The sequence below is a fragment of the Lonchura striata genome, chromosome 10 (genome assembly GCF_046129695.1).
Source record: "Lonchura striata isolate bLonStr1 chromosome 10, bLonStr1.mat, whole genome shotgun sequence".
Classification (NCBI taxonomy): Eukaryota; Metazoa; Chordata; class Aves; order Passeriformes; family Estrildidae; genus Lonchura; species Lonchura striata.
In genome coordinates this window covers 27,103,490-27,130,800 of record NC_134612.1, presented here as the reverse complement: position 1 = coordinate 27,130,800, position 27,311 = coordinate 27,103,490, and the positions used below count along the sequence as shown (strand labels likewise).

Here is a 27,311-nt window from a genome sequence, read left to right as displayed (position 1 = left end):
AATAGGCCATTTAGCTAAGAGTCATCCTTGTGGGTCCCTTTTAGCTGGGAATATTCTGTGAAATAACTAGGCTTTTGTCTGGGGGGTGTGCTGGTTTGGGTGTGAATTTTTCTTGTTGGTTTTTAAGAAAATTGCTGTATTTAAGTGCGAAAAAAGTTGTTTTGACGCTGGGAGACTGGAAAAACCCAAGTTTCAGTAGCCTAATGCATTAGGCACGCTCCTGCCGGCAGTGGCAGCTCCAAGCCGTGCCCAAGTGAAAGCTGCTCCGCACACAAACCACGGACCGAATACCCGTCAGCAAGGTCTTCCATTTATAAGCCACCGTCCCCCATCCTCCGTCTCCCACTCTCATGGATCACTTCCAGATTCTCTTCCCACTCGAGAGCTCCACCAGTGTACTGCTCTGCCATAACGGAGGATTCCTGGGGGTGCTCACGCAGCAACTGAGTCACGCCAAGGGCACACGGAACCTCGCAGGAGGATAGCTGTGCTGGAGGAGCCACACTGCCGGCTGAGCCCTCCCGCACGGCGCCGCGGGGAGGTGGCTCTGCGCAGCGCGGAAGTGCTGGGCGCCGCCCGGCAGGCTGCGAGTGCTCTCCTCTGCCGCGGCGGAGCTTTTCGAAGCCATGGTGCAGCTTTACAACCTGCACCCATTCGGGTCGCAGCGAGTAGTGCCCTGCAAGCAAGAACCGGCGCACTTCTGCTGCGGCCAAGACGTGCTGTTCGTGGCCAGCGCAGCGGCCAGCTGCAGGGTGGAGGTGTTCGCCGTGCGCGAACAGGGCCGCTGCGAAGCCCTGGGCTCCTTCGCCACGCTGGGTCCGGTGCTGCGCATGGCGCACAGCTCGGCAGGTGAGTCCCGGCCATCGCTGCGTCCGTGAGGGCTGAGCCGGGGACAGCGGGACGCGTCAGGTCTGAGTGCGTGGAGCGGGCCTGGGGCTCCGCTGGGTGGGGATGGCAGGCCAGCCGGGTCGGGGGCGGGGGCCTGCGGAGGCGGGCGGCGAGCGAAGTCGCTCGGGCGCTGCTGCGGGAGGAAGGCCTGGCCCTCCCACCCGCGTCTCCCTCGGGCTCTTTCTCAGGCTGTTACCGAGCCTGAGGTGGGGCGCGCCTGGCGGAGCGGGATGTCCTGCGGGCCGGGCAGGGAAGCGGGGGCCGCTCCCAGCGCCGGCAGCGCTCGGGCGTCCAGGGAGGTTGGGAGCCACATCTCCCTTCGTCGTCTGCCTCCGCCTCGGTTGCGGTCTGTGCTCCTGCCCCTGCTTTTTTTTTTTTTTTTTTTTTTTTTTTTCTTTTTTTTTTTTTTTTCTTGTTTTTGTTTCATTTTTTTTCTTGTTTTTGTATTTTGTTTTTAGAATGCGGAGTGGGGTGGTCGTTCCAGCCCATTCCGCAGCTCTTCATGAATCGCTTGGTCCATTGTTTTCCATTGTCTGTAGAAACCAAAATATTTCCTCATTAATGGGTATGAGACGGCGGGGAGGTGGAGGGAACTTTGTATGCAGTCACAATTAACAGAGAGGATTCATACAGGAGTTACTCTGGACCTACATCTGTAAGTCTTTGCTTTTGGTGGTGTGTGAATTGTGTACCACCCAGAAAAGAAAGTTGTACTTTGTATTCAATTAGAGGAAAATTGGTGAAAACTATTTCTGGAATTTTTTGTAAGAGCTGTGACTTGAAGATGTTCTTTCTAGCGTACTACAGCAGATAAAGAGCTCAGAAACCGTCATCTATTTTTTTAATGACTATCAGTATGACTGCTTTCTTTTAAGGAGACTACCTGGTGACAATTGAAGAAAAAAGCAAAGCAACTTTCCTAAGAGCATATACGAACTGGAGATGCATGTCTGCAGGGAGCTCTCGTGTGTGTGTCCGGATGGTTGGTCACAAGATGGAAGAGTCATACAGTGAAACCTTAAAAGAACAGATGTCAGTTGTTGAAATGCCACTTTCAGATCCTCCACTGTGCATTTCATGTTGTCCTGTGAATGGAGATCTTCTTGTGGGCTGCAAGAATAAACTAGTCATGTTCTGTTTGAAGTACCGTGTCATAAACCAGAATTTGACTCTGTTAGATTTTGAACGCTCCTTAATTTTGCACATTGATAACCTCATTCCTGCCGAAGTTGCGTTTTGTGCCAGACATATAGCCATAGCAACGGAGCTGGATGTTCTAATCCTGAAACTGGAACTGGTCCAGCGAAGTGCAGACAGGACAGACCGATGTGCTCAGGGAGTAAGTGCACCAGAAAAGGTTGTGGATGGAGGTAGGTGCTGAAATAAAATTTTTAATTTTTTTAATCTCCAAGAATCTGATAATTGATTCCCGTTGTTCTGAAAGTAGTCTTGAACTACTTTCTTGAACTACTCGTCTTGAACTACTGAAGGCATTTCAACAAGGTCTTTGCCCTTCATAAAATATTTCCAGATTGTCCTATTGCTGACTATCAGCTAAATATTCTAGAACATGAAAAGTTGTACCAACCTGCAGTTGGAGGTAACATTTCAAACAAATATGCCATCATGCTCTACCTTTAGAGGCTGTACTATCCTCTGCAGACACAGAATTAGGTCCCTGTTTTAGGGTGCCACAACAGGCCAAGTTAAAGTAGTAGTAGTTCAGTGTGCTGTGTTTAGGGAAATTATTCTATCAGTGTCACTGCCTAAGTAACTGGCTTACACAATTAAGAATGTTTCTGTTGTGATGTCTCTGTACTTTTTTAACAGTTAGGCTTAGAAACCTGCCATAATCAAGCAAATTCTCCTTTTTCAGTCCTTTATCTTATTGAGGGGCTTATCTTAGAATTCTAGAAATCCCAGAAATATATGTACTCAGGTAGTTTCATTCCTGTGTATTGCAAGATATCAATACATATGTAATCAGTTATCAATTCCCACTTTTCCAAACATATATGTGTGTATCAGATTAACACCAGCAAACCTTAGGAAGGTCCTTTCTTTATAATTGAAGAAACTTAAAAGGAGGGTCATTTAGAAATGGAAACTGTACCTAGAAAAAATTTACAAGTAAATAAGACTTTTCAGAGAGGGACAATATAAATGCAGTGTTCTTCACTGAATGAAGATGGGTCTTTTCTCAGATGATGGTGTCCTGCCCCTAGGTTTTTTATTACTAAAAAATACATAGAAAATTTCCAGTTACTTTCTGAGTGTTACTAGGATTTGCTTTCCAAGACTTAAGTTAGGTGAAGATAACACAACTTCCTGTGATAGCAGCCTTTGCCTTCTCAAAACCTCTTCAGCCAAAAGTCAACGTTTTTTGGTGACCAGCCATTTGCAGCACTTGTTGCCTTTCACTCACCTTCTAATGAACAGTTTACCTGTTAGGTTTTTTTTTCCAGAATTCTTGACTCTTAAGTATTCAGACTGTTGAGGCTTAAATAGGAATGGTTCCCATCTTTTAGTACAACTGTTTTCAAAATTTTGTGGTGTGAGGAAGCCAATACTAGCAGGGTAGCTGTAATTGGAGTATTTAATTGATATTGTCATACTATTTTCTTACTGCTGCATGGAATGGTTTGAACAATTAAGATGGCATTTTCATTGCTCAGGTGTGAAAGATGAAAATCCTTCAACACATCCTTTACAGCTTGAATTAGATGAGTTCATCATATGTCAAAAGCCAGTGGAATTGCTTGGGGAAGAAAGTAAGCTATGTGAGATACCTGTCACACTGGAATCCACAGAGTTACCTACAGAAGACACAAAGCACTTCCAAGTGCAGTATCTGCTCTTCAGGTATTACAGACATATTTTCCCTTTTGTGGGTTAATTTACTACAAAAAACCAAACTGTGTTGTGTGTTTTGTCTTTTTGAAAGGAAACTCCTGATATTTTGACTTCTGGGGTTTTTATAAGGTTTGGCGTTTCTTTTGAACAGAGGAAAATATGGGATACTGAGGAAAGTCCATTTTTCAGTGTCTTGGAATATTTCACTTGGAGGGGATCTGCAGCAATCATCTAGTGTGATTGCCTGACCACTTCAGGGGTGAGCCACTGTTAAAGGGTATTGTTAAAGGCACAGTCCAAACGTCTCTTAAACAGCAGCAGGTCTAGGGCATCAACCATCTCTCTAGGAAGCTTGTTCAGTGTTTCTCCATTCTTGGTAAGAAAATGGTTCCTCATGTCAAGTGTAAACCTCCCCTGGCACAGCTTTGAGACTTTCTCAGGATCCCAAGGAGAAAAGTTCAGCACCTGTGTCTCCAGGTCCCCTCCTCAGGAAGCCAATTTAGTCTTCCTTTTTCACCAAAATTTCTATCAAAAGCTGAGGAAGAATTGATGCCAGGGTCCAACAGTGAATTCCAAAGCAAAGCAAGGAAAAGGATAACACATAGTAGGAAAAAAAATAGTGTTGGACATGGCATGATGTTCCATATAGCTCAGTGGACTAAAAAGAAAGAGTTAAAAAAAAGGTTAAATTGAGGTCAAAATCAGTTGCAGGATTTCTCTTCAGTGATGTTTAACTTTGATGTGCATCTTGCAGACAAACAGAGAGAGAGGATTTAGGTTGTAGGAACTCTTATTAATAGAGTTCTATCTAGGTGTGCTATGTGCTTCTTGTCATTGCTGTTAATGGCATTGGTAGTAGGAGTGTGCATTTTTGTTGAGTGTTAAAAGATGAGCTATGTGTCTTGTAGCCAGTGCCAAAGTATATCATCATAATTTTTCACTTCAGTCCCATGATGTTTTGAACTTTTTTCCTAGACGTTTTGCACCCGACCAGTCGCCTTTTGGTTTTTGTGAAGAGACAAAGTTGCACTCTGTTCAACTGCTTCCTGTATACCAGACAGGTAAATGGATATGTGTTAATACACAATGGGCTGTGTCACAGGAGGCTTGAGAAAGAGCTTCATTGCATATCCTCTTTCATACACTGTGTGATTTCTGTATGATTTGTTTTAAAATTGAGATATTTTCTCCTTTTTCAATGATTTAAACTGAACTTCTATTAACAAAAAAATCTTTTAATTCTGCCAAGTTCTACATAAACTTTGACCTAAAATATTAATTCAGTGCACCATAAGTGTGACTAAAACAGCTTTTATCAGTTCTTTAATGATAACTTTTGTGTTGCGAAACAGTTACTCTTTACATTGAATTAATAAAATTCTTCTTCGTGTTACAAGATACTAGACTGCCACTCAGCTGAGGAAATCAAATAGTAAACCTTAATAATCACTAAGATACTGGTTAGCTTTCTGAAGGGCCTTAATTAAAACTGGAAGGGATGAATGCAGATTTTAGGGGTTCACTAGCTCAAGCCCCAAAAGACCCATGGAAGAATTTAATGCTATATGTTAGCAGTCAGATTTCATAGAATCATAAAATGTCCTGGATTGGAAGGGACTCACAAGGATCATCAAATCCAACTCCTGGCCCTGTGCAGGAGAACCCTGAGAATCCCACCAAGTGCCTGAGAACATTTTCCAAATACTCCTTGAGCTCTGGCAGTCTTGGGCCATGACCACTGCCCTGGGGAGCCTGTTTCAGTGCCCGACAACCCTCTGGGAGAAGAGCTTTTTCCTAATATCCAATCTAAACCTCCCCTGACACAGCTTCATTCCCTTAGGAACTGGAAGTAGAATGCTCTTAGATCTCTCCTCAGTCTCCTCCAGGCTGAACAAACCAAGTGTCCTCTGCCACTCCTCCTATGGCCTCCCCTCCAGACTCTTCACCATCTTTTTAGCCCTCCCTTAATTAATAAATAGGTTTATATCCTTCTTGTATTATGGTGTCCCAAACTGCCCCCAGGACTCATGCTGCCCCAGTGCAGAGCAGAGTGGGACAATCCCATCCCTGCCTCCCCAGCAATGCTGTGCTTGATGCCTCCCAGGATATGTTTGACCCTTGACTTTTATTGACTCCTCACTCAGTTTGAGATGGTTGGCTGTCTGCTAAGTAGTGATGCCTCATTTACTTGCAACTGACTGAAAAGAATGAGCTACTTGCCATTTAACTCCAGCTGTCTTAAGCTCTTGTGTGATTTACAGGCTTTGATAAGAGGGTCTGTAGAATATGATCACAGCTGTTGCCTGTAAAGTGACGTCCTAATAAATTCTGTCATTTCCAGCCTTTCCTTCCTGTAAGTAATACCTACTTTTTTGTGAGCTGCAGCTCTGGATGAGCATTCATTCAAACTCAAAAGTAATTGTCTAAGATCAGACTTTCAGTCCCTGGATGCTTAGTTCTGGTGAATTTAGGACTCTTTAATGCTGTTACATCTATAGAATTTCTTCACTAGGTGCTAGGTCCATATTTTTGTGAAAATGCTTCCAAATGAGATTACATACAATTTTTTGACATGTGCACTGAGTTTCATATAAAACTTCTTTTTCCTAGCTACTAAGAAAACTAGTCTGCATCTTGGGCAGGTTTGATTCTGTCTTTTAAGCAGCAAGCTTGGAATGGAATTGCCAGGTTTTTATTTATTAAGTACACAAAATGCCTTTCTCATTGTTAATGTAGGAATTTCTGCAACAGCCTATGAGGAAACTGAGAACAAGAGAAAACTTCTGAGTCTCTTCTGCTTTTTCTCTTTACCTCATGTTGGATATCTCTACTCTCTTGGGAAGTTAGTAGAACTAATTTCTACTTACCAATATTCAGAGAAGTCAGAGCAGGCAGTCCTCACTCCACAGTTCCTGCACGTCATTACAAGGTACTATGCTTATGGTTTTACTGATAGTATTACTATGTTTCTCTGTGCTGCTGTCCTTTTACAATGTTTTTCCTCCTCTGATACATCCTTCATAGCCTCCTGAAGTCTCTGGGCAGGCTAATGTGCTAGTTCAGCATACCCTCCTGCTTGGGGTTTTAAGTCCATTTCTTCAAAGGAAAAAGAGCTGATTAACTGTAGTCTTGGCTACTTGACTTTTGCACATCATAATTTCTTTTCTTCATTTTTGTGTTTTCTTCTTTTCCTCTAGTCAGAACCTGCAGTGCTTCACAGTGCGATGCAGTGCAGCAGCAGCTCGTGGTGAGGATCCATATATTGACACGACCATGAAGGTACACCTCTCATTACCTCACTGATAGAGTGGGGGTAGTGGTATGGCACTTATTTGACTTAGGGTTTGAAATCCTGTTCATTTCTGGTGGCTGAACCAATAAAATAACATCCAAAATGTTGTATTTGTTGTATTTTGGTGGTCTACAGGTGTCTCAATGAAACAATCTATTATTGCCATGTAAAATTTTAGACCATTATAGAATGTTTTCAAAAACATGAAAAACCATAAAATCACTTCTTTTTAAAGCTAAATTCCATACTTTTCTGTATAAAATTGAACGAAAGGTGCAGAGTTTTCTTTTATTGTGTGATGTTTCTCTCTCTTAGGTGTCCTTGAAAAACCAGTTTTTCTAAGAGGCATGTAGGCAATCAAACAAGTCTGCCACCAGATACTTAGGGCATGTTTTTTAGGAAGAGGACTTTTGATCTTTGGAGGTCTAAACTTTACCCCTTCCTTAAATTGCTTATCAGTAAAAACTTATTGAATGTAAAGATTGTGATACACATTAGTAAAAGTAGTAGGAAAGATAGATGGAGGTGTATTTTAAGGTAGTATTTAAGAATTTCTTCTGAGCATGTTGGCAACAGATACAAAGAAACCATAGGACAGTAGAAGTTTTGTAAAATTTTCAAGAGCCAAACATGTATTCTCTGCTTTGGATTGCTAATACCAGCACATGACACAATCTTTCCTGTCCATTCTCTAGTCTCAGCTTTCTGCATTTTCACTGTGGGTTACATTTAAACCCATTGCAGTTCCTCCAGTCAATCAACAGGCTGCCTCCTGTGCCTGTAGGAGTTTTGGAGAATTGTGATGATACACAGATTTCTGTGCTGCAGCTTGCCATCCACAGTGTGCCCACCCACTCTGGCATGGATCCCTCCATGGGCTACAGTCCCTCAGGGGTGTCCCTGTGCTGGTGTGAGTCCTTCATGGGCCAGTTCCCTCATGGGTATCCCTGCCCCAGTGTGAGATTCAATTATTCAATTATTCAGAATTATGTTGAATTCAACAGAATTACATTGAATATGAACAATATATGCAGATAACTGAAGTGCCTGCAACTTTCTTTGATGTGGTTTTAGTTCTTACACACTCCACTGTGGAGTTGGAAGTGTTACGGTGGTTATTTTTATTATTTGCCATTGCTATTTTTCCTGCTGTTTTTTAAAATCAGGTTTAGAGCTGCCTCATTCTGGATCTCACTAGCCCAGGGCAGTCTAGAGCCTCCAGACCTCCACTGTAGGCCTCCACCTCTTAAAAGAAATGTTGAGGTGTCTTCAGAAAGCAGGTTGCTCATGTAACGCTGTGTTGTCTTGTTTCACTATGTATATTAATTTGTAAATGTAGTATTTTGTCTTTTTAAAGCTGTAAATTTAGAATATTTCTGTGCAAATGAGGCTGCATTTTTCAATTTTTAGTCTAGTTTAGATGATAGCTTATGTTTTACTTAAAAAGTGCATATGGAACAAATTGGGAAAATAATACTGGCTATGTGAGGTAACAATAGGCAAGCAAATATAATACTTCTATCTGTAATTGCTTTTTATAAGTAACTGAAATCAAATCTTTTATAACCAGTGGCCAAATTCAGACTAATCAGGATAAAGTTTTCTGCGTTAGGCATCTACCTCAGGTTCAGTTATTTTGAGAAACATAGCTGAAACTATGCAGTTGCTTTGAAGAGTGAAATAATTTTTTTTCACTCATTATTAAATGATTCTTGTCAGGCCTTTATGAGTATTTTTTTTCTTGCTTAAATGAATCACTCAAAGTTAGGAAAGCCAGTGAATGTTTTTAATGTCAGATCATTGTACAAAGGTTAGTTTTTTTCTGATTTATTGAAAAACTCAATGTATGTACAGTGAAATTACAAAACAGTCACTTTTCTTTATAGGCTTGTCCATCTGTCACACTGGATGTCTGTACATTAAGAATGCAGCTTTTTATAGGACCAAGAGCTATCTGTCATTTCAAAAACCATATAATTCTTTTGACTAAGGCAGACACAGAAGATATTACTGAAAGAAGAAAGCCTACAAGAAGAATGCTGTAAGGATTTGTGTCTTTTAGGGAGCTGGTTCATAGAGCTCTGTGTATGGTGCTGAATTTGTGGATATTGAAATTTAAGAGTGGTTCCTCTGTTAAAAATCTCTCAAGAAATAATTGCCTTCTAAGGGATTGAGAAGAGCAGTCACGCTTTTTTTCCAACTCTATTGTATTTACTGACACAGAAGAAATTAGCACAAAGTCACAAATGCCTGAAATCAAGAAAATGTTAAAACAACATTGCTAAGAATTTATCCTGGGAATTAAAAAAATATTTATCTTGAGAAAAAATGTAGAGTACCAAAAATATGTAGTGCCAAAGCTTCAGGTTACAAAATACGTTGCAGCACAAAATTAAATGCCTTATCTTTGCCTAAAGGTTCTTGCCAAGAAAGTTGTGAACATCACTGTAGTTATCCATGACAAAAGTTGATCAGACTTTGCCCCAAGTTATAGTTGTAGCCTGTGTGTAGCCAGAGGTAATTGTGACTTTTTACAAGTTTCCCGGGAACTTGCTATTCCCTTTCCATTTTTGAAGGCTTTTCATTAAACAGCTAAGCAGCTGTTCTAAGCAGTTATTCAGGAACCACATTTATTAAAGTCAGTTTAAGTTAATTAACAAGAGTGGGACAGCTTTAGTTGATTGAGGAGTTAGTTGACCCAGTATTTCGTAAAGTCTAGAGCAGACATTATTCACAAGAAGGTAAGGGGAAGCCTGTCAGGAAAAATGACCATTCAAAATACTGTAGTTTTCTTGTATAAAGCACATTTTCTGCCAGTTGCATTGTTTTGAGTATTCATATATTCTGTCAGAATGGCATTTGAAGAAGATACACTTTTTGCCTTCTGTAAAGAATGTAATGGATAAATACTAAGCTTACTACATAGCACAATCATTTGAAAATAAAGATGTAAACATCTTTACATCTGTACTGGTAAAATAAAATCTAAAAACAGAACAAAAAGAGTCTGCTTTCTTACAGTGTTTTTAACCTTAGGGCTTTATAGACCAAGCCAAAGTTTTAGAATAAAAGTATTCTGATGCCTCTTCATGCCATGTGTTGGCAAACACTTCGATAGAGCTGCAGGGGCAAACATGCACTAAATCCTTACTGGAGATTAAACAGTTAATTTAAATTACTTAACTGTTCAAGGTCTGGTTGGATAAGGCCCTGGGCAGTCTGACCTGTTCAGTGGGTGGCATCCCATGCCTATGATGGGGGGTTAGAACTAGATGATCTTTAAGGTCCAAGACAAACCATTTGATGATTCTATGATTCCTGATACTCCCTTGTGTTAAGCACAGAAGATGTAGTGGGCAGTTCTGATGATGACTCTTATGTGTGAACATGCCTATCCCTGCCTGTTCTGTTATTAGCCAGTATGACTTAAATTCACAGCTTATATCTCCAGCACTTACTAGTCTGCAAACATATCTATTTATTCATTTGAATTACAAAATGAATGTGGGTTTTTTGGTTGCATAGTGTTTATTTCAACACTGACAACTCAACTCTTTTCTCTAGTTCCAGAAAGGCTGACAGCATCAAATCCAGAACAAATTCTGAGTCAGAGCCTGGTTGGAATTTATATATTATAAACACTGTTTCAACAATTCAGCTTTACAGAGAAATGGTATTGCCCAACTCCTGCTTTTGTTGTTTGCTAACTAAAAATAAGTACTGCTAGTTAATCTCTGATTCATGTCATTGTTGAATATGGTGTAATATATTTCTTGTGAATAGCCCATAATCCTTTTTCAGACCGATGCTGTCCTCATTAAAATTGTTCCTGTATATTCTTAATTTTTGTCAGCAGCCTAAGCATATGCTGTGTCTGTTCTAGGTAGAATATAGTAGAACTTACGAAAATGTTAAAACTGAGAGCTGCATCCATCTTCTAAGTGAGGCTCACTTACTGGTCAGAGCAGCTATAATGGACCCTCATTTCCTTAAATCAGATGAGAAGGAAGATCTTGTAAGAGCATTCAGAGAAAGTTGCGCCTTCTTAGGAGACTGCTACAGCAGGTATGTTTTAGATGTCAAAGTAGCATAGGTGAGCTGTGTTTCCAGTAGTGTAACCTTAAATTGGAAATCCATAATTCTTTGCTATTTTACATTAGTATTGCATATGTAATACAAAACTTTCTGTTTAACAAAATCAGCTTAATCTAGTCCTTTCTTCTGGTTTTCTTTATTGTCATTGAACAGAATTAAATTATTCAGAATTATGTTGAATTCAACATAATTACGTTGAATATGAATAATATATGCAGATAACTGATGTGCCTGTGATTTCATTTGATGTGGTTTTAGTTCTTACAAAGAGTGATGGCAAAAGCATTGCCATTAGTTGTTTTGTTATTTTTTCCTTCCTCTCTATTTCCTTCAGGTTTGACACAAAGGATTACCACCTTGCTTTGCCATACTACAGAATGTCAGGTTTATCCATGACTGAAGTTTTAAAGAGGATAGTTTCAGAAGGTGATGAAATACAGACATATGAGAGAGGATTTATATTTTACTTAACTCATTCTCTTAATGAAGACTCAAATGAAGAATTAAGTAAGGTAGAAACAAGTTGGTTTATTTGTAATCTGCTAATTTAGATCTGATTTTAAGAATTGTGTATCAAATATTACTTTTCCTTTGAAAATGCTGAGCTGCTTTTTTAGTTTTACAGTTATTATTTTTCACATTATTTTTATTTTCCCACTTTTGTTGGCTAGCAGCAGCACCTGTGATGCTTTGGACTGTGCTCAAGCAACATCTTACAGGTTTAGCTATTATGGATGTTGCTATGATCTGGTTCCCACTTGCACAGAGACACTTCTGTTTAGGAAAGCCCTGCCTCAAATTTCTGTCATCTTCAATTCTGTAGCAAATCAAGTTGTTTCTTTGATCATTGCTAAATTGTACAGATTGCTAAATACAATTCGTTTTAGTGGTAGATGTTCTCCTAGCAAGCCAGAATCACTACCATTTAGAAATCCTTTGCTTTTACCAGTAGGGAGGAGAGGGGCAGGAAAGGTGCTGTGATTTGATAGCTAAGATGAACTTGTCTGTTTTCAAAAAATACAAACGAAACCTGCCACAAAAAACAAAACAACAGAACTGCACTACTTTTATATGCCACAGAAGAATGTACATCTGAAAATATCTAAACTGTCAAATGGCTTTTATTTCAATAGGAATCAGGAAATAAAGTTCTCCAGATATTCTATCTTGCGGACCCTGTGCAGCTGCCTGATATCCTTTGCAGTCCCAGCATGAGAAACATATGTCCTTTGACAGCTGTGAAGTACCTTCAGGAGGTAGAAAAGATGATGCCATCAGTGGTCCTGACACTTACTAAGGCTTTCTTGGCTCTGAAAATGGGAAACCTGACAATGTATGAACATGAAATGCAGTCCTATAAGGAGGTAAAATATGCCAAGAGCATGAGCTGTTCATGCTTTACAAAGTCCAAGACAATAGTTTCACTTAGAGTTGCATTTTACAGTAAAAGAGGCTTCCAGTCGCTCCTCTTCCCCCTGATATGTTGCGTAGGCTCCACTGAATGTCTACAGTAACAGTAGAATGGAGGGCTGACATACACTGTACAGTTTGCCCTGCAGGTAGAGTAGTCTTGTCTTCGTGAAGACTTACAAAATAAGCAAGTTTTGAAGCTCTTTATTCTTGATCAATTAGATGTTGTTTCACTGGGATGTAAACAACTCTGCCAGTGCTCTTCAGCTGCATGGGAGGATTGTATAGTAGCTTTTCTACACCTCTCCACCTGAAATTAATGTGTGATATGCCCATCAAAACACCATATGTATTCAAACAGCCATTATAAAACTTTTCTTGAACAGAATATTTATCCATTGTGCTTACAGATTAAAGTTTCTCTATACAGTTTCCCATCTTATGTGGGATCAAAGCACTTAACTCTTATTAAAACCAGATCAGAACTTACTTCAGAGCTATCAAAGTAAGAATTTCTCATCACTGGGGCAAAAATGTTAGTGGACCTGTCTCTGCTGCAGATGTTCACATTGTGTGAGACCAGTCTGTAAATTACTTCTAGTTGAGTTTGATCAAGACTGTGGAATATTAAAAGGTGATAGAGTTTGAAACAGAGACTTTTTCTTATAGTGGAATATTGGGAGTCTGAACACTTTTGAAATAAATGGATAACTGTTTCAAAATTAGATATCGTGCTTTGGTGAAAAAAAGTCCTTCAGGGTTTTTAAAGTTAGCTGGTTTTTGAGTTGCAGAGTTGGAACTGTGGGGAGCCGTTTCAAAAATTCAGCACCATCTGCTTTTGCAGCAGGTGCTAAATTTCCCTGATCAAGTGAAATTGCCATGTTGTGAGCAAACATACACTGCATGAATGTTATTTTGAGAATAAGGTGGCTTAGGCTTGAGTGTTTTTGGTTGGATTTTCTTTCTTTCTAATCTTATCTGTTGAGTATGTTCTATTGACCTTCATCTTTAAAAAAGCATTTTATTTCCAAGTAGGAAAAAAACACTTTCAGAAAGCTAATCTTAATATTTAGGTCTGCCTTATATGTCTTGTATAATTAATTTAATTTACTTAGGCATTATTTTTCCACTGTCTTTAAAATGGGAATAATACGTTATACTCATCTTCATATGCACTCACATAACTCAAAATAGCTTCTTGTTGCACAGAGTGTAGCACATTTTGATCATTGTTTCAGGGGTATTTTCAAAATAAAAATCACACTTCTGCAGAGTAGCCTCTTGAAAAGTCAGCCAGTGATTTTTCAAACTACCCTGTATATCAAGTGCCTTGGATTACTTAGTGAAATCAATTTTATGCACACTAACTCCATCTTTCAACAGCATTTACTTTCAGTGTTTAGGCACAAGGCCTGTTTTTCAGGAGTCACTACTCTAGAATGTGGTTTGCATCTCTGTCTCTGGAGACCTGTTCTATGAATTGCAGAAAGGATTTGCCTTCTTCCCTGACTGCTTCCATCTAAATTTCACTGGCTGAGTAAATACTGAGTTTACTGAATAAAATAACCTATATATTGAATTATTTACCTGATTTATATCTCTTTATGTTTGTAGACAACACTGGCTTGTGGCTTCATAGGGCAGCCACGGCTCCTGCAGCAGCGTAAGGAAGGAATTGTTATGCCAACTGAGTTTGCTGTTCACCTGAAGGAGATGCAGCCTGGTTTACTGGTGGCTGCCACTGTGGCTTTACATGAGAACAGTAAAATTGAACTAGAAGAAGCAGATACCTTTTTCAAGGTTGGCCTGTGATCATGTTTTTGCTTCTTTTTTTTTTCATAGTGACATTGTTGTGGGAAAGAAAAGCAGCCTCAGTTGCTCCCTCACTCACATTTTAGCATTTCTTCAGAAAGAGCAAGCTGAGAGGTGGAGATACTCTAGTCATGATAGATGGTTACAGAGTCAGAAACTGGACCTTCTGGAATGAAATACTGGTTAAGTAGAGCAAAAAAAGAAAGCAAGAAAACAACCCATTAAGTTCTTTGCTTTTAACCTGTCATTTGAATGGAAAATACCCTGATCTCAGAACCCTTTCAGTGGCTTCCTAGTGATTAAGCTTCCTAAGGACAGGGAAATGTAACAGAATTCAGATAAATTAATTCCATAATTTCCTTTTAAAGAAATCTTCAGTATTAAAACATACTTCTAAGGAATTAGGCTTAAATACATATATATGTTCTGGTGAGCTGTATAAATCAGTGAAAGAAAAGTATGTGTCTGCAGTTTATAAGAAGAAATACTAATAGTTTTTCTAGAGTCCCTGAAGTTTTCTTTCTTTCAACTGGGACTAGACAATTTTTTTTTTCTGTACAATTGATAGCAACACTTGAGTTAAAACATGTGTTCTTCAATGTACGTGTGTTGCAGTCTTAAGTATATCTGTTACTGTGAAAGACCTGTATCAAAAAGATTCAAGTCACGGAGTTCCAATTAGAACAAGTGTTGTTGCTTAAAACCATTTGGAAACCAAGTAAAAATTCTTTTTGCTGGCACAGCAGATCTTAAAACATCTTCCTTGTGGGTCCCTACCATGATACCCAGGTGAACTACACAGCAGATCTTATCATGGACTATAGAGATTTCTTTTCATGACACTTACATGTCTATTGGCATATGTAAAAATCCTCATTAGCAGTCTGTAAATACTTGCTGACAGTTGCACTGACATTTCTGGGAGTGGAGTAAATCTTGAAGAACAAATCAAATCTGTTGGTCAGAATTGATTTCCTTAAAATCGTGTAATAGACTTTTTAATTTGCATAGCAGTGTATTACATAGAATCACAGGAAAAAAATGAAAAATTAAATCAAAATTCTGCTTCTAGTAAAAGTGAAAAACTGTTCCTCTTGTCTTTTCTAACTTTTGCTATTAGTAATCACCATAGTCTAACTTGCTGTCTTCTGTCGTTTTTGTTCTTAGATGTTGTATAATAGCAGTGAAAACACTATTCCCCAGCTCCTGGTGGATTTCTGGGAAGCTCTTCTTGTAGTGTCCTCTCAGGAAAAAGTACTTCAGGAGCTCCTGTTGAGGGTTGCTTCTCAGTATGTTTGGAGAATATCAAAGAAGCAACTTCCTGAGACTAAGCCATTGAAAACAACAGAGGATCTAGTAAGTTGTAAACCATGCAGAGGAAGTTTTAGGACTGCAGGGTTCCTCCACAATCTATCCAAGTACCATCCTTAATATTTTAATTCTAGACAGTTTATCTCTTAAAAGAAGCAAGACTGAAATAAAATAAGGTGATGTGCAGTTAGAAATTAGTGTTTCTGTCTTTGGCCAGTTTTGCTCCATGGGGGCATTTGCAAATATACTTCCAACAGGAGTCAGCTCTGCATAGAAATAAGGGTTAAAAAAAAGCAATGAGAATTTGTCAGGTGGATTATTTACAATTTTACAAAGCTAACTAAATGAGGAAATCGTGTGAATGATGAAATCTAAAGAATTATGAACAGGAAATCTGAAATACAGTACTAAATAGAAGTTTCCAGTTTATTTTTTTATTAAATTGCATGAACCAGGAAAGAAGAGATAGGTGCTCTTCTAAATTACTGTATTTGAAATTAAAATTTTCTGTACTTGCAATGAGTTTCGTATGGAACTGTCGCTAACAGAAATGTTTCTTTTGCAACTTAATTCTCTCTTGTATAGATTAATTCCTGTAGTCATTTTGGGTTGATTGTCCCATGGGTAACTTCCGTAATGTCAGTGGGATGCTTATATGACAAAGATTACCATGAAGACATCTCAAGATTACAGGTATGAAACATGTATTACATCTTATTACATCTGCTTTATATATCTTAGATCCTTCTGCAAATGTTCATGTTTCTGTGAACAACTTTCTCCAGCAGTCTGGAGACTTTTATCCAAGTTATCCAAGTCAAAATAAAAAGTCAACTGAAATGATGGAAGAAAAAAATACTGAAAAGTTCTGTTGCTAACAGTATTTACATTTGCATCTACTCTAAACTTGCTTTCCCAGTTTTCAGCATTATTTATTAAAGGAAGTATTATTTCAGGATTATTCCAGCAAGTACGGGCTTTTCTTATAAGGTTACGGTTAGCATTTTTTACAACGTTTGTCTTAAATCTAAACAATACTTCTTGTCTTCAGTCTCTTTTATGTAGTCAGTCAATTAATATAGCTTCAGTTCTGCCTGTTTTGGAGCCCCTGACAGAGGCTGACAGTGTTGGCCTCACTGTCCGTGTTCTCTGCAATACCCGTCTGGGCAAGTACGAGGAAGCCATTGACCAGCTACTCAGCAGGTGTCCTGATGCAGCTGTGTTCTACGCTCAGCATGAGCTGAAAGGTGACAGTCAGGTGGGCTACTTTCAATACAGTTATTCACTATCATTTGGGGTTTTTCCCTAACTGAAATGCTGTATGTACAGATGGACTCTGGATGGATCACATAGCCTAGCTCTCAGGTAAATTGCTTAGCTTGAGTTCCACCTCTTCCTTGGAGTTTTAATTCCTTCACTCAGCCCCCAGTAATTGTAATGGAATATTTTTTCCTCCAGTTTTTTTTTGCCACTTACTCTATTCATTGTGGTAAACTTAAATCATAGTCTTTTAGATGGCAGAGTGCCTCAGAATAAAGAATGATATGTTCTTTTTCTGCTGTAAATTAAAAGCTATCTCATATCTCACTGACTATGTTCTGAATTGTTTATAATGTGAAATCTTAATAATAAGCTAACTGATAAGAAAACATGGTCCCTTGAATAAAATTCCACCTAAATATGTTATTCCTGTGTTCTAGTGACATCTTCTGACCTAACAATCAGAATGGTACCAGTACACTAGCAGAAAGATTATGTCTTTGTGTCCCATTTTCCCATTAGGCCTCTATACAGTTTTAGTGTTGGAACTGATTTTATTCTAGTGTTCCAGGACTACAGGAGTTTATTTCCGTTTCCCAGCACAGCAGCTCTGTCATATGTGTGTACATACATAATTGTATGGAGCTCTGCTGACTAGGGTCAGGAAATGTAATCTCTACCAGACAGATGTACTAGAACTCTATTCAGAACCAGATTTGAGTTTTTTATTCAAATCTGAAAACAGTTTCTGTGATTGTTCCCACATTAGACTAGAATGTGAGGTTGCAGTACTGCATCTGAACACAAGTTAAAATAGTTACCATATTTTAAAGGAGGAAAGAAATCCCTTTCCTTCTCTTCACTATGGTCTGCAAAATTGTGCACAAAACCTAATATACTGCTACAGCTGTTGGAATGAGACAGATCAAGTCAGGAGACAGAGCAATGCTATTTACCACTTTACATTTAGCTGTTTTGAGAAAAAAAAAAAACAATTCTCTGACTGCATTAGTATTGCAAATTAGGTGACTTTTTTCTATAGAGGTATGAGGGACAATGTGTAAAGATTTTTGAGCAGAAAAAAGTTACACTGAAGATTGAAAAACACAACATATGCAAAACCACAGCATTTCAAAGCATTATATAAACGAATTATTGAGTTCGTAATAACTGACCTCTATTTGTACATATCTGAGCTTAGTTCAGGTTATTTGTAGCAGGTCTTTCATAGTCTTAATTCCAGTCCTTGTTTATTTACACATTTGCTGTTGGGTTTTCTGTATTAGGCTCTGTGGTGGAACAAGCTGCTTCCTGAACTTTGCAAGAGAACTAGACGTACTGGAAATGACTGCCCTGTTCTTATTTCATCACTCAAAGGTAAATCAATTGGTTGTAGCTCAACTCCAGAAGGCTTTGTATAACAGTTAACATTCTTAATAACTGTTCAGACTAAGGACTACTGAGATGATACTTTGGAGGAAAAAAGGAGGATCTTTTCCTTCAGTTAAAGCTAATGCAATTTAGCAACCTTTTTGGTCATTAGCACAGAATTCTGCAATGTAGGCAGTGTAGCCTCATAAAAATCTTGCACTCATTTTGTATTGAAAACAGGTATGTTGTTGTAATCATACTCTTTCTGTATAGGTAAGGAATAGACACCACTAAAAAACCTACTAAACTGAACTAATTCTAATTGTTTTTTTCTAGGCTAAGTGACTATATTGTTCTTAGGTAATAGGCTGTTATTGATAACACGGGGAGGCTTAAGTGTGTATTGATGATTAGGTCACAGACTAAAAAAACAAGTATGTTAATATTAGAAGTAGAGAAATCCACCCTAGTAGTTCTGTAGTCCTATCATTACATGTTTGTAAGAAATTAATAATTAATAATATTGTGTATAGCTGAGGGGCCAGTGTGATTGTTTTGACAAATTAGGAATATTAAATAAAGCATATATATTGTTCAAAGTATTGGACAATACTTGGAGTGGATACAATACATCGGAATGCCTGAGAAAAACAGCATTGTGGGGTTGGATTGTGCAGCACAGTTCTTGTAAATTTATAGTTTCTGGTGCCAGCAGTTTTTCTTTGGATTTATTTTCACGCAGTAACTGTGTTGTAATTGGATGAGAGCATAACATTACATGGCTTGGTCTGAGAAACTTCTTGCAAAGCATCCAGTTTTACAGATTGTGTTGAGTTAGCGTACTAATAAGATTTCTAGGGCTTACTTTGCATTTCATACAAAACATATGAAACACTAGATCAGGCTTCATAAGAGTGCCATGTGTAGAGCTGATGTGTCAAGATAGAGGCGTATTTTTGATCAAAGTCATAATTTCAGTTTACTTTGTAGATTTCCCATAGTTGTGTTTGTACACAAATGGCCATGTCTCAAATGTCATTCCAGTTGTAATACTTAAATAATTTGATGACTTTAATTAATAATTACATTGTTAATGCTTTGGGTTTTTTTTCTTTGTTCTAAACTCAAAATACCTGAACAATATTTTCTCCCCTGCTCTGAGCAGAAACTCTATCAATTGTTGCAATGGAACTGGAGCTAAGGGATTTCCTCAGTCTTCTGCCAGAAGATGGAACTGCAGCATTTTTTATACCACATCTTCTTCACTGCAGCCAGAGGAAGCTGGTGACCTAAAATAATGATCTGTGGACCTGCTGTCCACTCAACTACAATGTGCTGTAATAAAAAAGTAAATGAAACAAGCAGTATAATTGCTTATAAGATACTGTGTGCCTTCCTTCACATACATCTTGCATCAACTACTGAAGGACAGCTGTTTCCTGAGGCAAAGAATCTGTTTTGAAGCTAATTCTGCCAAAGCAGCTAGGAAATACAGACTCTACAGTACAACTGAACATACAGTGTTCAGTGAAAGTAAAGCAGAAAGTCAGTCTTCAATCTTTGTTAGTTGGATCACTGACCTAGGGAGGAATTCAGGCTCAGGCATGTGTCTAACTTTATGCGTAAAAGGGAGTGCCTTACTCTTCCAAGTGGAATTGGGTCCAACTGACTTGATATTGCAACACAGACATTTCCTTGAATTCTAGCTGGCAGAATCAGGCTGCTGCTCTCTCATCTTAGTTACATACCCAGGCAAGTGTTATACAGAAAATGTTTTAATTTAGCACTTAGCAAGAAAAGGCCATTAATCCAAGAGAAGTGGAAGATATGTACTGCAGTTGGCTTGCTACATTTTCTTTCTTCTGTTATGCTCAGTCAGTAGATAGTATTTGAAGGATCACTAGGCCATGAATCCAGAAAAAAAACCTTATTTCTTCCAAGGTTCTTGGTAAGCATCTCAGGTGCTTGTGCATGTGTGTACTGATGTTTGTCTGTCTTGTGAGCAGAAAGATGCTTTCTGCTCCTTCAGAGCTGGGAATTCAGTCATAATAAACTGTCACAATGTTCACAATGTCCTTATGAATGTAGTTTGGGGTTTTTGACAATTACCAAAAATACAACAACTCCCATGATCCCATAACCATCTAAAGGCCTAATTAGCTGACAGTGACTCTATTATAAAGTGTTTTCACAGGAGTTGCAATGTTATTTAAACCTGCAGAAGTCAGTCAGAAGAGACCATCTATATTTCAGCTAAAATATATTAACAAAAAAAAAAGAGATAAAAGTAGTTTAACTTATTCACATAGCATTCCTGCTACAGATAAAATTATCTAATTTACTGATAGGTATTATGCTGGTTTCAGTATAATGTTTAAAAAGACCAAAGCGATTTAGGCTTGTTAAAGAGAAGCAATTTCATTCTTGCAGGCATAAAGCCCAGATATCTTGCTTTCCCTGCCTGTCCCATACATTTTTTCCTTCTCATTTAGCATGGATCTAACATAAGGGGTTGGGTTATTGGAACGCAACCATATCACTCTTACTGGTTTAATTTTTGAGTAGCATCAGCCATGCTCTAACACTGTTGTTTCCACCTGTCAGGAAACTCTTTTTCCTTGCCAAGAGCTGCAACAGCAAAATTATTCCACTGCAGGAGTCATCAGAGCAAAGCTTTTCACATAGTCACCAAATTTTGGCCTTCACTATCTGCATTTCGTCAGGCTGATTTCAACCTAATTTTGCCTTACAATTATTTTCATAACAGAAAACCAAATCTTTTAAATGCACATTCTTGAGAGGTACTACTGAATAAAATTGCAAAGTAATTCAACAGAGATAACTATTTTGTTAACTGCTCAATTATACAATAATATATCCATAGGTTCACACTGAAAAGATACAAAGTGATAACCAAATTCCTGTTTTCTAAGCATTTACTACAGACATACTAGTAAAATGTGACAGGATGATGACTGATAGCCCAAATTTTGCTGTTACTCAAGGTTATTTGCAAACTTTAAAAAAATGTACATTTCATTAGCTCTTCCATGTTCCTCAGCTGCTAAATAACATGCATTAGCCATCACCTAGAATATGTGTCGCTTGTAAGATACTATTTTCATTTACAGAAACATATATTTATAAGCTGTTATATCCATTCAGCTGTCTTAGTCTGTGGTTCTTTTCTTAGCCATGGCCACTATGCGAAATCTTCCAAACAGTGTAGAGATGAGTGATCCAGAAGAGTATTTTCCAAGAAATTAAGGTAGATCTTGGAGGATCACTGTGTTAAAATGCTTTCATCATTCTTGAGTGCCTGGCATGCCTTTACACTTGAACTGATTGAACAATCTTGGGAACAGAGACAGTTAGTCTAGAAGGAGAAAAATAGCTTTATGTTACATTTCATCAAAAGAATACTCTGTGCTTGTGGCCAGCAGAGTCCAAAATGAGCACAGAGGATCCAAGTACCTTCTGGACATTGTAAGTTAGATTTAAAAACAACTTTAAGGTGCAATGAAGTTTAATGCAATTAAAATGAAGTTTAGTGCAATTACAATGACTACATTTTAATGCAGTCTAGATAGCTAATAATAAAAAATCCAGTATACTGCTGGTCCAAGTTGAAAGTCTGTTTTTACATGTTTTCTGTGTACTCTTAAATTAGCCTGTTATTGTCTGGACATCTGACATAACATACTCTGTAAATCAGTTTTAATGTTTATAAAATAGAATTAGGTTCTGTTTCATATTCCAGTGGTTCATCAAATATAATTAGATTTTCTATTTAACAATGCATTCTGTATTTTTTTAGTATAGCTATAAATGTAAATCATATGGCTATATATATATATATATATATACATCACATATTTTGAACTCTTTCTACTGTTCTCTTTCTCTGAATACCTGTTATGCACTGTCTTTTTAGTACTGAAAAATGATGGTTTAAAAATTGTATTAACTTTTTAGAAATAAGAACTTTTCTTCAAAATTCAAGATTTTTCACTGGTGATATTGCTAGACCAAGGTAATAGTGTCCTTAAAGCTACAACATGCCCTTGAGAAAGTAAACACTACTTTAGTTTTTCAGTACTTCAGATGTATTTAGCAGCTGTCCTTGTTTTGAACAAAGATTTACATGAAATCTGTCACTACTGACACTTGGATACAGAAGTACTCTTTCTCATGAAGAATTCTTTTTAAATTAAAAAATCTGCCACATTTCGTGGATGGTAAGTTGAAGTAATAGTCAGTTGTCATCCAGTCCTTTAACTACTTCATTTTCCTGAGCATTGCAGAGGGAAGTATGACCAGGTCGCCTGCAACATCTTGGCTTCTAGACATGGAATATTGCTGGGTGCCTGAACTGGTTATAAGTATGCTGTGGTGTCTGTGAGCCCCATTGTGCATCTTAAAACATAATGAGCATTACTGAGCTAGGTGCTCTTACCTTCCTTTGGGAGCACAGTGTAGGTCGCTTCCATGCCTGCGTGGATGTGGTCAGTAACGTGACAGTGTAACAGCCAGGTTCCAGGGTTCTCTGGGGTCATTTCCACAGTTTGAGATGTCCCAGGGAACAGATCAAAGACATCTGCCCGGTAAACCCCTGTTTGCTTCAAGACAAAAAGAAGCAACAGTTAAACTCTGTTAAACACGCTTTCTGTGTATCATTTCTACTGAAGCATCACTTTGTACATCCACTTCCTGCTCCAAAGTTTAATAAACTAGCAACTAAGTGGAAATGAAAGAAAACTATAGCTTTTGTCTTACCATAGCCATGAAAAATTCACAGCTATCATGTTGAAGTAACTTCTGAGGTTACCAGTGAGCAAATGCTACTGGCAGATATTCTCTGCCAGAATTCTCTCAGATATGGTTGATCAAATACTGGATTGAGGCATAAAACCCTTATGGTTAAAGTAAAAGCCCTGCTTAATATTGTAATATGTGTTTTCACCATAGGTAGCAGTCCTTGATTTTTGACGTACCTGTCATTCTTAGCACAGCAAGAAATAAGTGAAAAAGATCTGATACCTTGTAGTCAAAGCTGTGGCCATGGAAGTGTACTGTGTGAATGTCTACCTCATTGCCCATTCCCATCAGATACCAGCTGACATTTTCTCCAACGTGCATAGTCAGGCCATGCAGATTTCCAAACACCTTTCCATTAATGGCTAAAAAGAAGGAAAGTAAGACAGAAAAAGCAGATAAGATTTTGTGTATTGTGTATTGTTATCTCTAATACAATACAGATTGAAAGATTTGAAAGCCAATGCCAAACAAAAGTAATGGTTTTGGAGGGCACATGATAAACTAGAAAGAAAACGATAAATTTCTTTGCTGTACATCATTGCTCATATTGCAGTTTTTAAAGGGCTGTGGGAATTGCAGATTTTTTTTTTTAATCAATCTTTGTAAAAGAGTAAGCTTTACAAAGACATGCTTTCAGGATGCACATAGCCTTTCCAACATAGCCAGATTAGTTGTTTACTGATATCAAATCAGAACTTCAAATTTCATTTTAATTCTTTCTTTACTAAAACTTCAACAAGAGAATATACTAGAGGGCTTTGTTGTTGCTAAGGGTTTTTTTAACTTGTGAAAAAAATGTCATTCACTGGCATTAGCAGTGTTTTCAAACAGTGTGAGCAAGGTTTTTCAGGCCTTCTATCCTGGAACTGGAAATTCAAGGGGTTGAGAAAGTTGAATTTGCATGTATTACTTTCAAATACATAATTTTGTAAAATTTGAAGAGCTACATGAACTAAACTGGGAAACATACCATGCATTTTATTACTTTCAAGGAATCCCTCATCTTCTTTGTGAACAAGGTGTGGGTTGGTAGAATATGTTTTAATGTTTTCATCCAAGTACCATGACTCATTTTCATCAAAAACCATAAAGAGAAGAGCAAACTGAACTTTCTTTTTAGTATGAAATGATGGCAGGTAATGTCTATGACACACAACGAGTGTGCCTATTAATCCACTGTAAGTGTCCTGAAATGACAAATGAAAACCCACATAATTGCAAGATGTAACTAAACAGAAGTACTTCTAATGACATACAGGAATCCTTTTACTATCTTCACAGCTGTCAGTATCTGGGAATAAGGGCAGCCAGTGTCCAACTAAGTTATTTCTCCACTGTTAGATACTACCCAGGAATCAAGTTCAATGAAGACTACCTCATTTTCATCTCTTGCTATAAATATTTCTTCCATATTAATTTACTGCTCCTTTTTCAAACTATTTTTATAATTTTGAGCTTGATTTCCATTGAAAATATACTTCCTGACACTATTTGTATTTGTTGAGACAATGGCAAGAATACATTAATTTCCATTAAAAATGCTATATTAAGCTAATTCATACTTGGTAAAAAATGGCAGAGTTGTGTTTCATAGTTGCATTTTAGTTTTCCCACAAATGACTGATTAGATATTGAGCAAGCTATAAAGTGCTAGCTTTAAGAAGGGAATGTGAGATGGTCTATACCAACAGCAGAACAACAAGGAAGCAAAACCATGAATGTCTGTAGCATTGAATTTCTGCCCTGATGTTCTTGCAGTTTGCCTTCAAGAAACATAAATTCAAAGGTATAGTAATAGGGGAAATAGCTTGTCAGAGAAAACAGAAAAAGTTTCAAACTCATCTCCTTTGACTATGTTGGGGACACAAACAAAACTGATATTAATAATATACCTTAACAATGTCCACTGTTGAATGGTATGCCCATGCAATACAATGTGAATCTCCTCTTCCAGGACTAGATCTCTCTGGGACTTTCCAGACATATATTTTTGTATCACCTGAATTAAATAAGTATCAATTAATTTTTGAAGTTTTCAGTGTGCTGACCTACAGGTGGTCATCATGTAGCAGATGTTATTTCCATTTACAGCTTATATTTTTCTTGAAGTTCCCCTTCCCATTTACTGCACTGGCTAGCTGATGGCCCCTTCTGCAGATCCCTGATTCTTCCTGACAATGGTATTGTGTGTGTGTGAGTGTGTCTGCACTGTCCAATTCACCATACTTAACAGTTGATTGTATATTTTGTAAAGATACAATCTTTGTAAGAGGAAACTGAGAAGTAATAGCATAAGCTATGCTTTCCTTATGGAGCCAAATCTGTTTGCGTTCATGAAAGGTGCAGCCACACTGTCAAAGAATTACTGATCAGTCAAGGACTAGGATACACAGCAATAATTAGCAGTCATTTGAACTGTAGAAATATTTGTCATAATTGGCATCAAAAATTTAAGAACTTGAGGCAAGACAAACAAAAATTATGTCTTTCCTGCTGTCTGTAAGCTTGCTAAATCTTACCAGAAGTCTTGATGTTACCTGCTGGAAATAAAAAGGGGTGATTTGATACCTGGGTTAGTTACAGCAACAACAGAACTGTCTGTTTTCACTCCATGGGCATGGATAGAATAAGGTCTTGATGCTAAGTTCTTAAAAACTATTGTAATTTTATCTCCAGTATTTGACACAAGCAGTGGTCCTGTTGGATTGAAAAGAAAGATTAATTTGGTTTTACAAAACATCAGAACAGACAGAGAGCCAGCTTGTTGTGTTCAAATTCACAACATTGACTTATAATTCAGATGAAAACTGTATAATATTCACTATGACATGTCAGCTTGAGATGTTAAAGTTAGGCCTCTATATCTCAAGTTCTGAGCACCTGCTGTGTATCTGAAGTCAGTTTGGATGTTGCTGCCCAGTTTTATGCTGGCTTAGGATCTCTGACTAGGCAGCAAACCAAAAGGGTTTTTTTCCTTGTAGAGCAAGCAATGCTATCTTGCAGGGAAAGCACTACAGTAAAAGTAGCAGTTCCAAGTAGGTTTTCCATTTAGATTGAGGCAATTTTTTTATGGATAGAACTGTACTCAATATTATTCAAATAGTACATTTTGATTTGTGTGACTGCATTTTTTGCATTTTCAAAACTGAACATGATGGCTTTACCTTGAATTTCCAGGTGCTGCTGCTCCTTTGCTCTGTTTTTGAGGATACTGAATGTCTGATTGGTGTACTCACGATATACTACCTTTTTGTATTTTGAGCCAATGAATTTGTCATCTTTATTTAAAAATGGATTGCCAGGGCTGCCAAAAGAATAAAGAAATGCATTCTTTAATGTATTTTAGAACATCTTTTGCAGGTATGTCAATTAACTCTCAAGCAAGAATTTGGCTCAAGAGAAGTAGTAATCTCATAAACTGAAAGAGTAATCTTATAAACTGCTAGTATCTTCAACATGAAAACATTCTTGTTAAGCTGAGATGTTCCCCTTTAGAAGGTTAAAAACCCCACTATAAATAGATCAAGTGTATGGTACTTGCAAAAAATGCTGTATGCTTGCCCTGGCAAATGTTTCAAATTGCACAAAGGCATACAGCAACTTGCACACTGAAAAACAGAGCCTTTGTCAACTTCAGTGTATGTCTGAAATAAAGGCTAAAACTTGTAAAGCTGAAGTGCCTTGCTGACATTAAATGGGAAGGATTCTCTGCAGAGATCATGAGGGCTGGACGCAAAATGGGGGGGAAATCTGGTAACAGCATAGTCCATATTACTTGTGCTTAGAATTATGTCAGAGTACACTGGTATACAGGGCAGAGAAATGTACTATCAAACTAAGGAAAAAAGAAGAAAATACAATTAAGTAAATAACAAAATACAGTTATAATCTGTTACTCAAGTAATTCAGGTGGAACACAGAAATTAATCATTCTTGTTTAACCTTTTCTGCTAATTGGTGTGAATTAGTTTATCCAGTCAGGTTTTTTCTCATTGAGATTAAAATACTGGAAATAAAACACCAAGACAATGAGCTTCATGGTAAGTGGATTCAATCATGGACTTATCTTGTGTAAGGTCATGAAATTGAGAGGGATCAAAAGAACCTTACTCAGACTACAAATAAACATGAGACAAAGATCTTGTTTATCAGGACATAGTCATCATAGTTAAGATTACAATGAATATTTTAAGCTTTCCAC

At 37.9% G+C, this 27,311-nt stretch overlaps 2 protein-coding genes across 4 annotated transcripts in view; one reads left to right on the top strand and one right to left on the bottom strand.

Annotated features, from left to right (window-relative positions):
- The first annotated feature begins 538 nt into the window (after window positions 1-538).
- HPS3 (HPS3 biogenesis of lysosomal organelles complex 2 subunit 1) lies at window positions 539-26,786 on the top strand. 2 transcript variants are annotated; one of them, XM_021544924.3, is made up of 17 exons: window positions 539-849; window positions 1,764-2,258; window positions 3,564-3,750; window positions 4,717-4,802; window positions 6,478-6,670; window positions 6,939-7,020; window positions 8,920-9,074; window positions 10,598-10,706; window positions 10,917-11,098; window positions 11,463-11,640; window positions 12,262-12,492; window positions 14,153-14,338; window positions 15,518-15,706; window positions 16,247-16,354; window positions 16,713-16,919; window positions 18,208-18,298; window positions 19,458-26,786. In XM_021544924.3, exons 1-17 carry the CDS (start codon window positions 627-629, stop codon window positions 19,583-19,585), a joined length of 3,030 nt encoding a protein of 1,009 aa, XP_021400599.2. In that variant the 5' UTR covers window positions 539-626; the 3' UTR covers window positions 19,586-26,786. The 2 variants fall into 2 exon arrangements, with proteins under 2 accessions (XP_021400599.2, XP_021400600.2); XM_021544925.3 differs by lacking the exons at window positions 8,920-9,074; window positions 10,598-10,706 and having other exon boundaries at window positions 540-849.
- Window positions 8,798-27,311, bottom strand: part of CP (ceruloplasmin) — a 29,919-nt gene continuing 11,405 nt past the window's right edge. Inside the window, exons 13-19 of one of the 2 annotated variants that reach the window (XM_021544922.3) lie at window positions 26,275-26,414; window positions 25,679-25,807; window positions 25,003-25,109; window positions 24,081-24,297; window positions 23,333-23,472; window positions 22,749-22,911; window positions 8,798-12,848 (exon numbers count right to left, since the gene is read on the bottom strand). In XM_021544922.3, the coding sequence (XP_021400597.1) occupies window positions 12,835-12,848; window positions 22,749-22,911; window positions 23,333-23,472; window positions 24,081-24,297; window positions 25,003-25,109; window positions 25,679-25,807; window positions 26,275-26,414 (910 nt within the window). In that variant the 3' untranslated portion in view covers window positions 8,798-12,834. Of the gene's footprint in view, window positions 12,849-16,061; window positions 21,669-22,748; window positions 22,912-23,332; window positions 23,473-24,080; window positions 24,298-25,002; window positions 25,110-25,678; window positions 25,808-26,274; window positions 26,415-27,311 lie in introns of those variants that run through there. The other variant, XM_021544923.3, reaches the window with a different exon arrangement.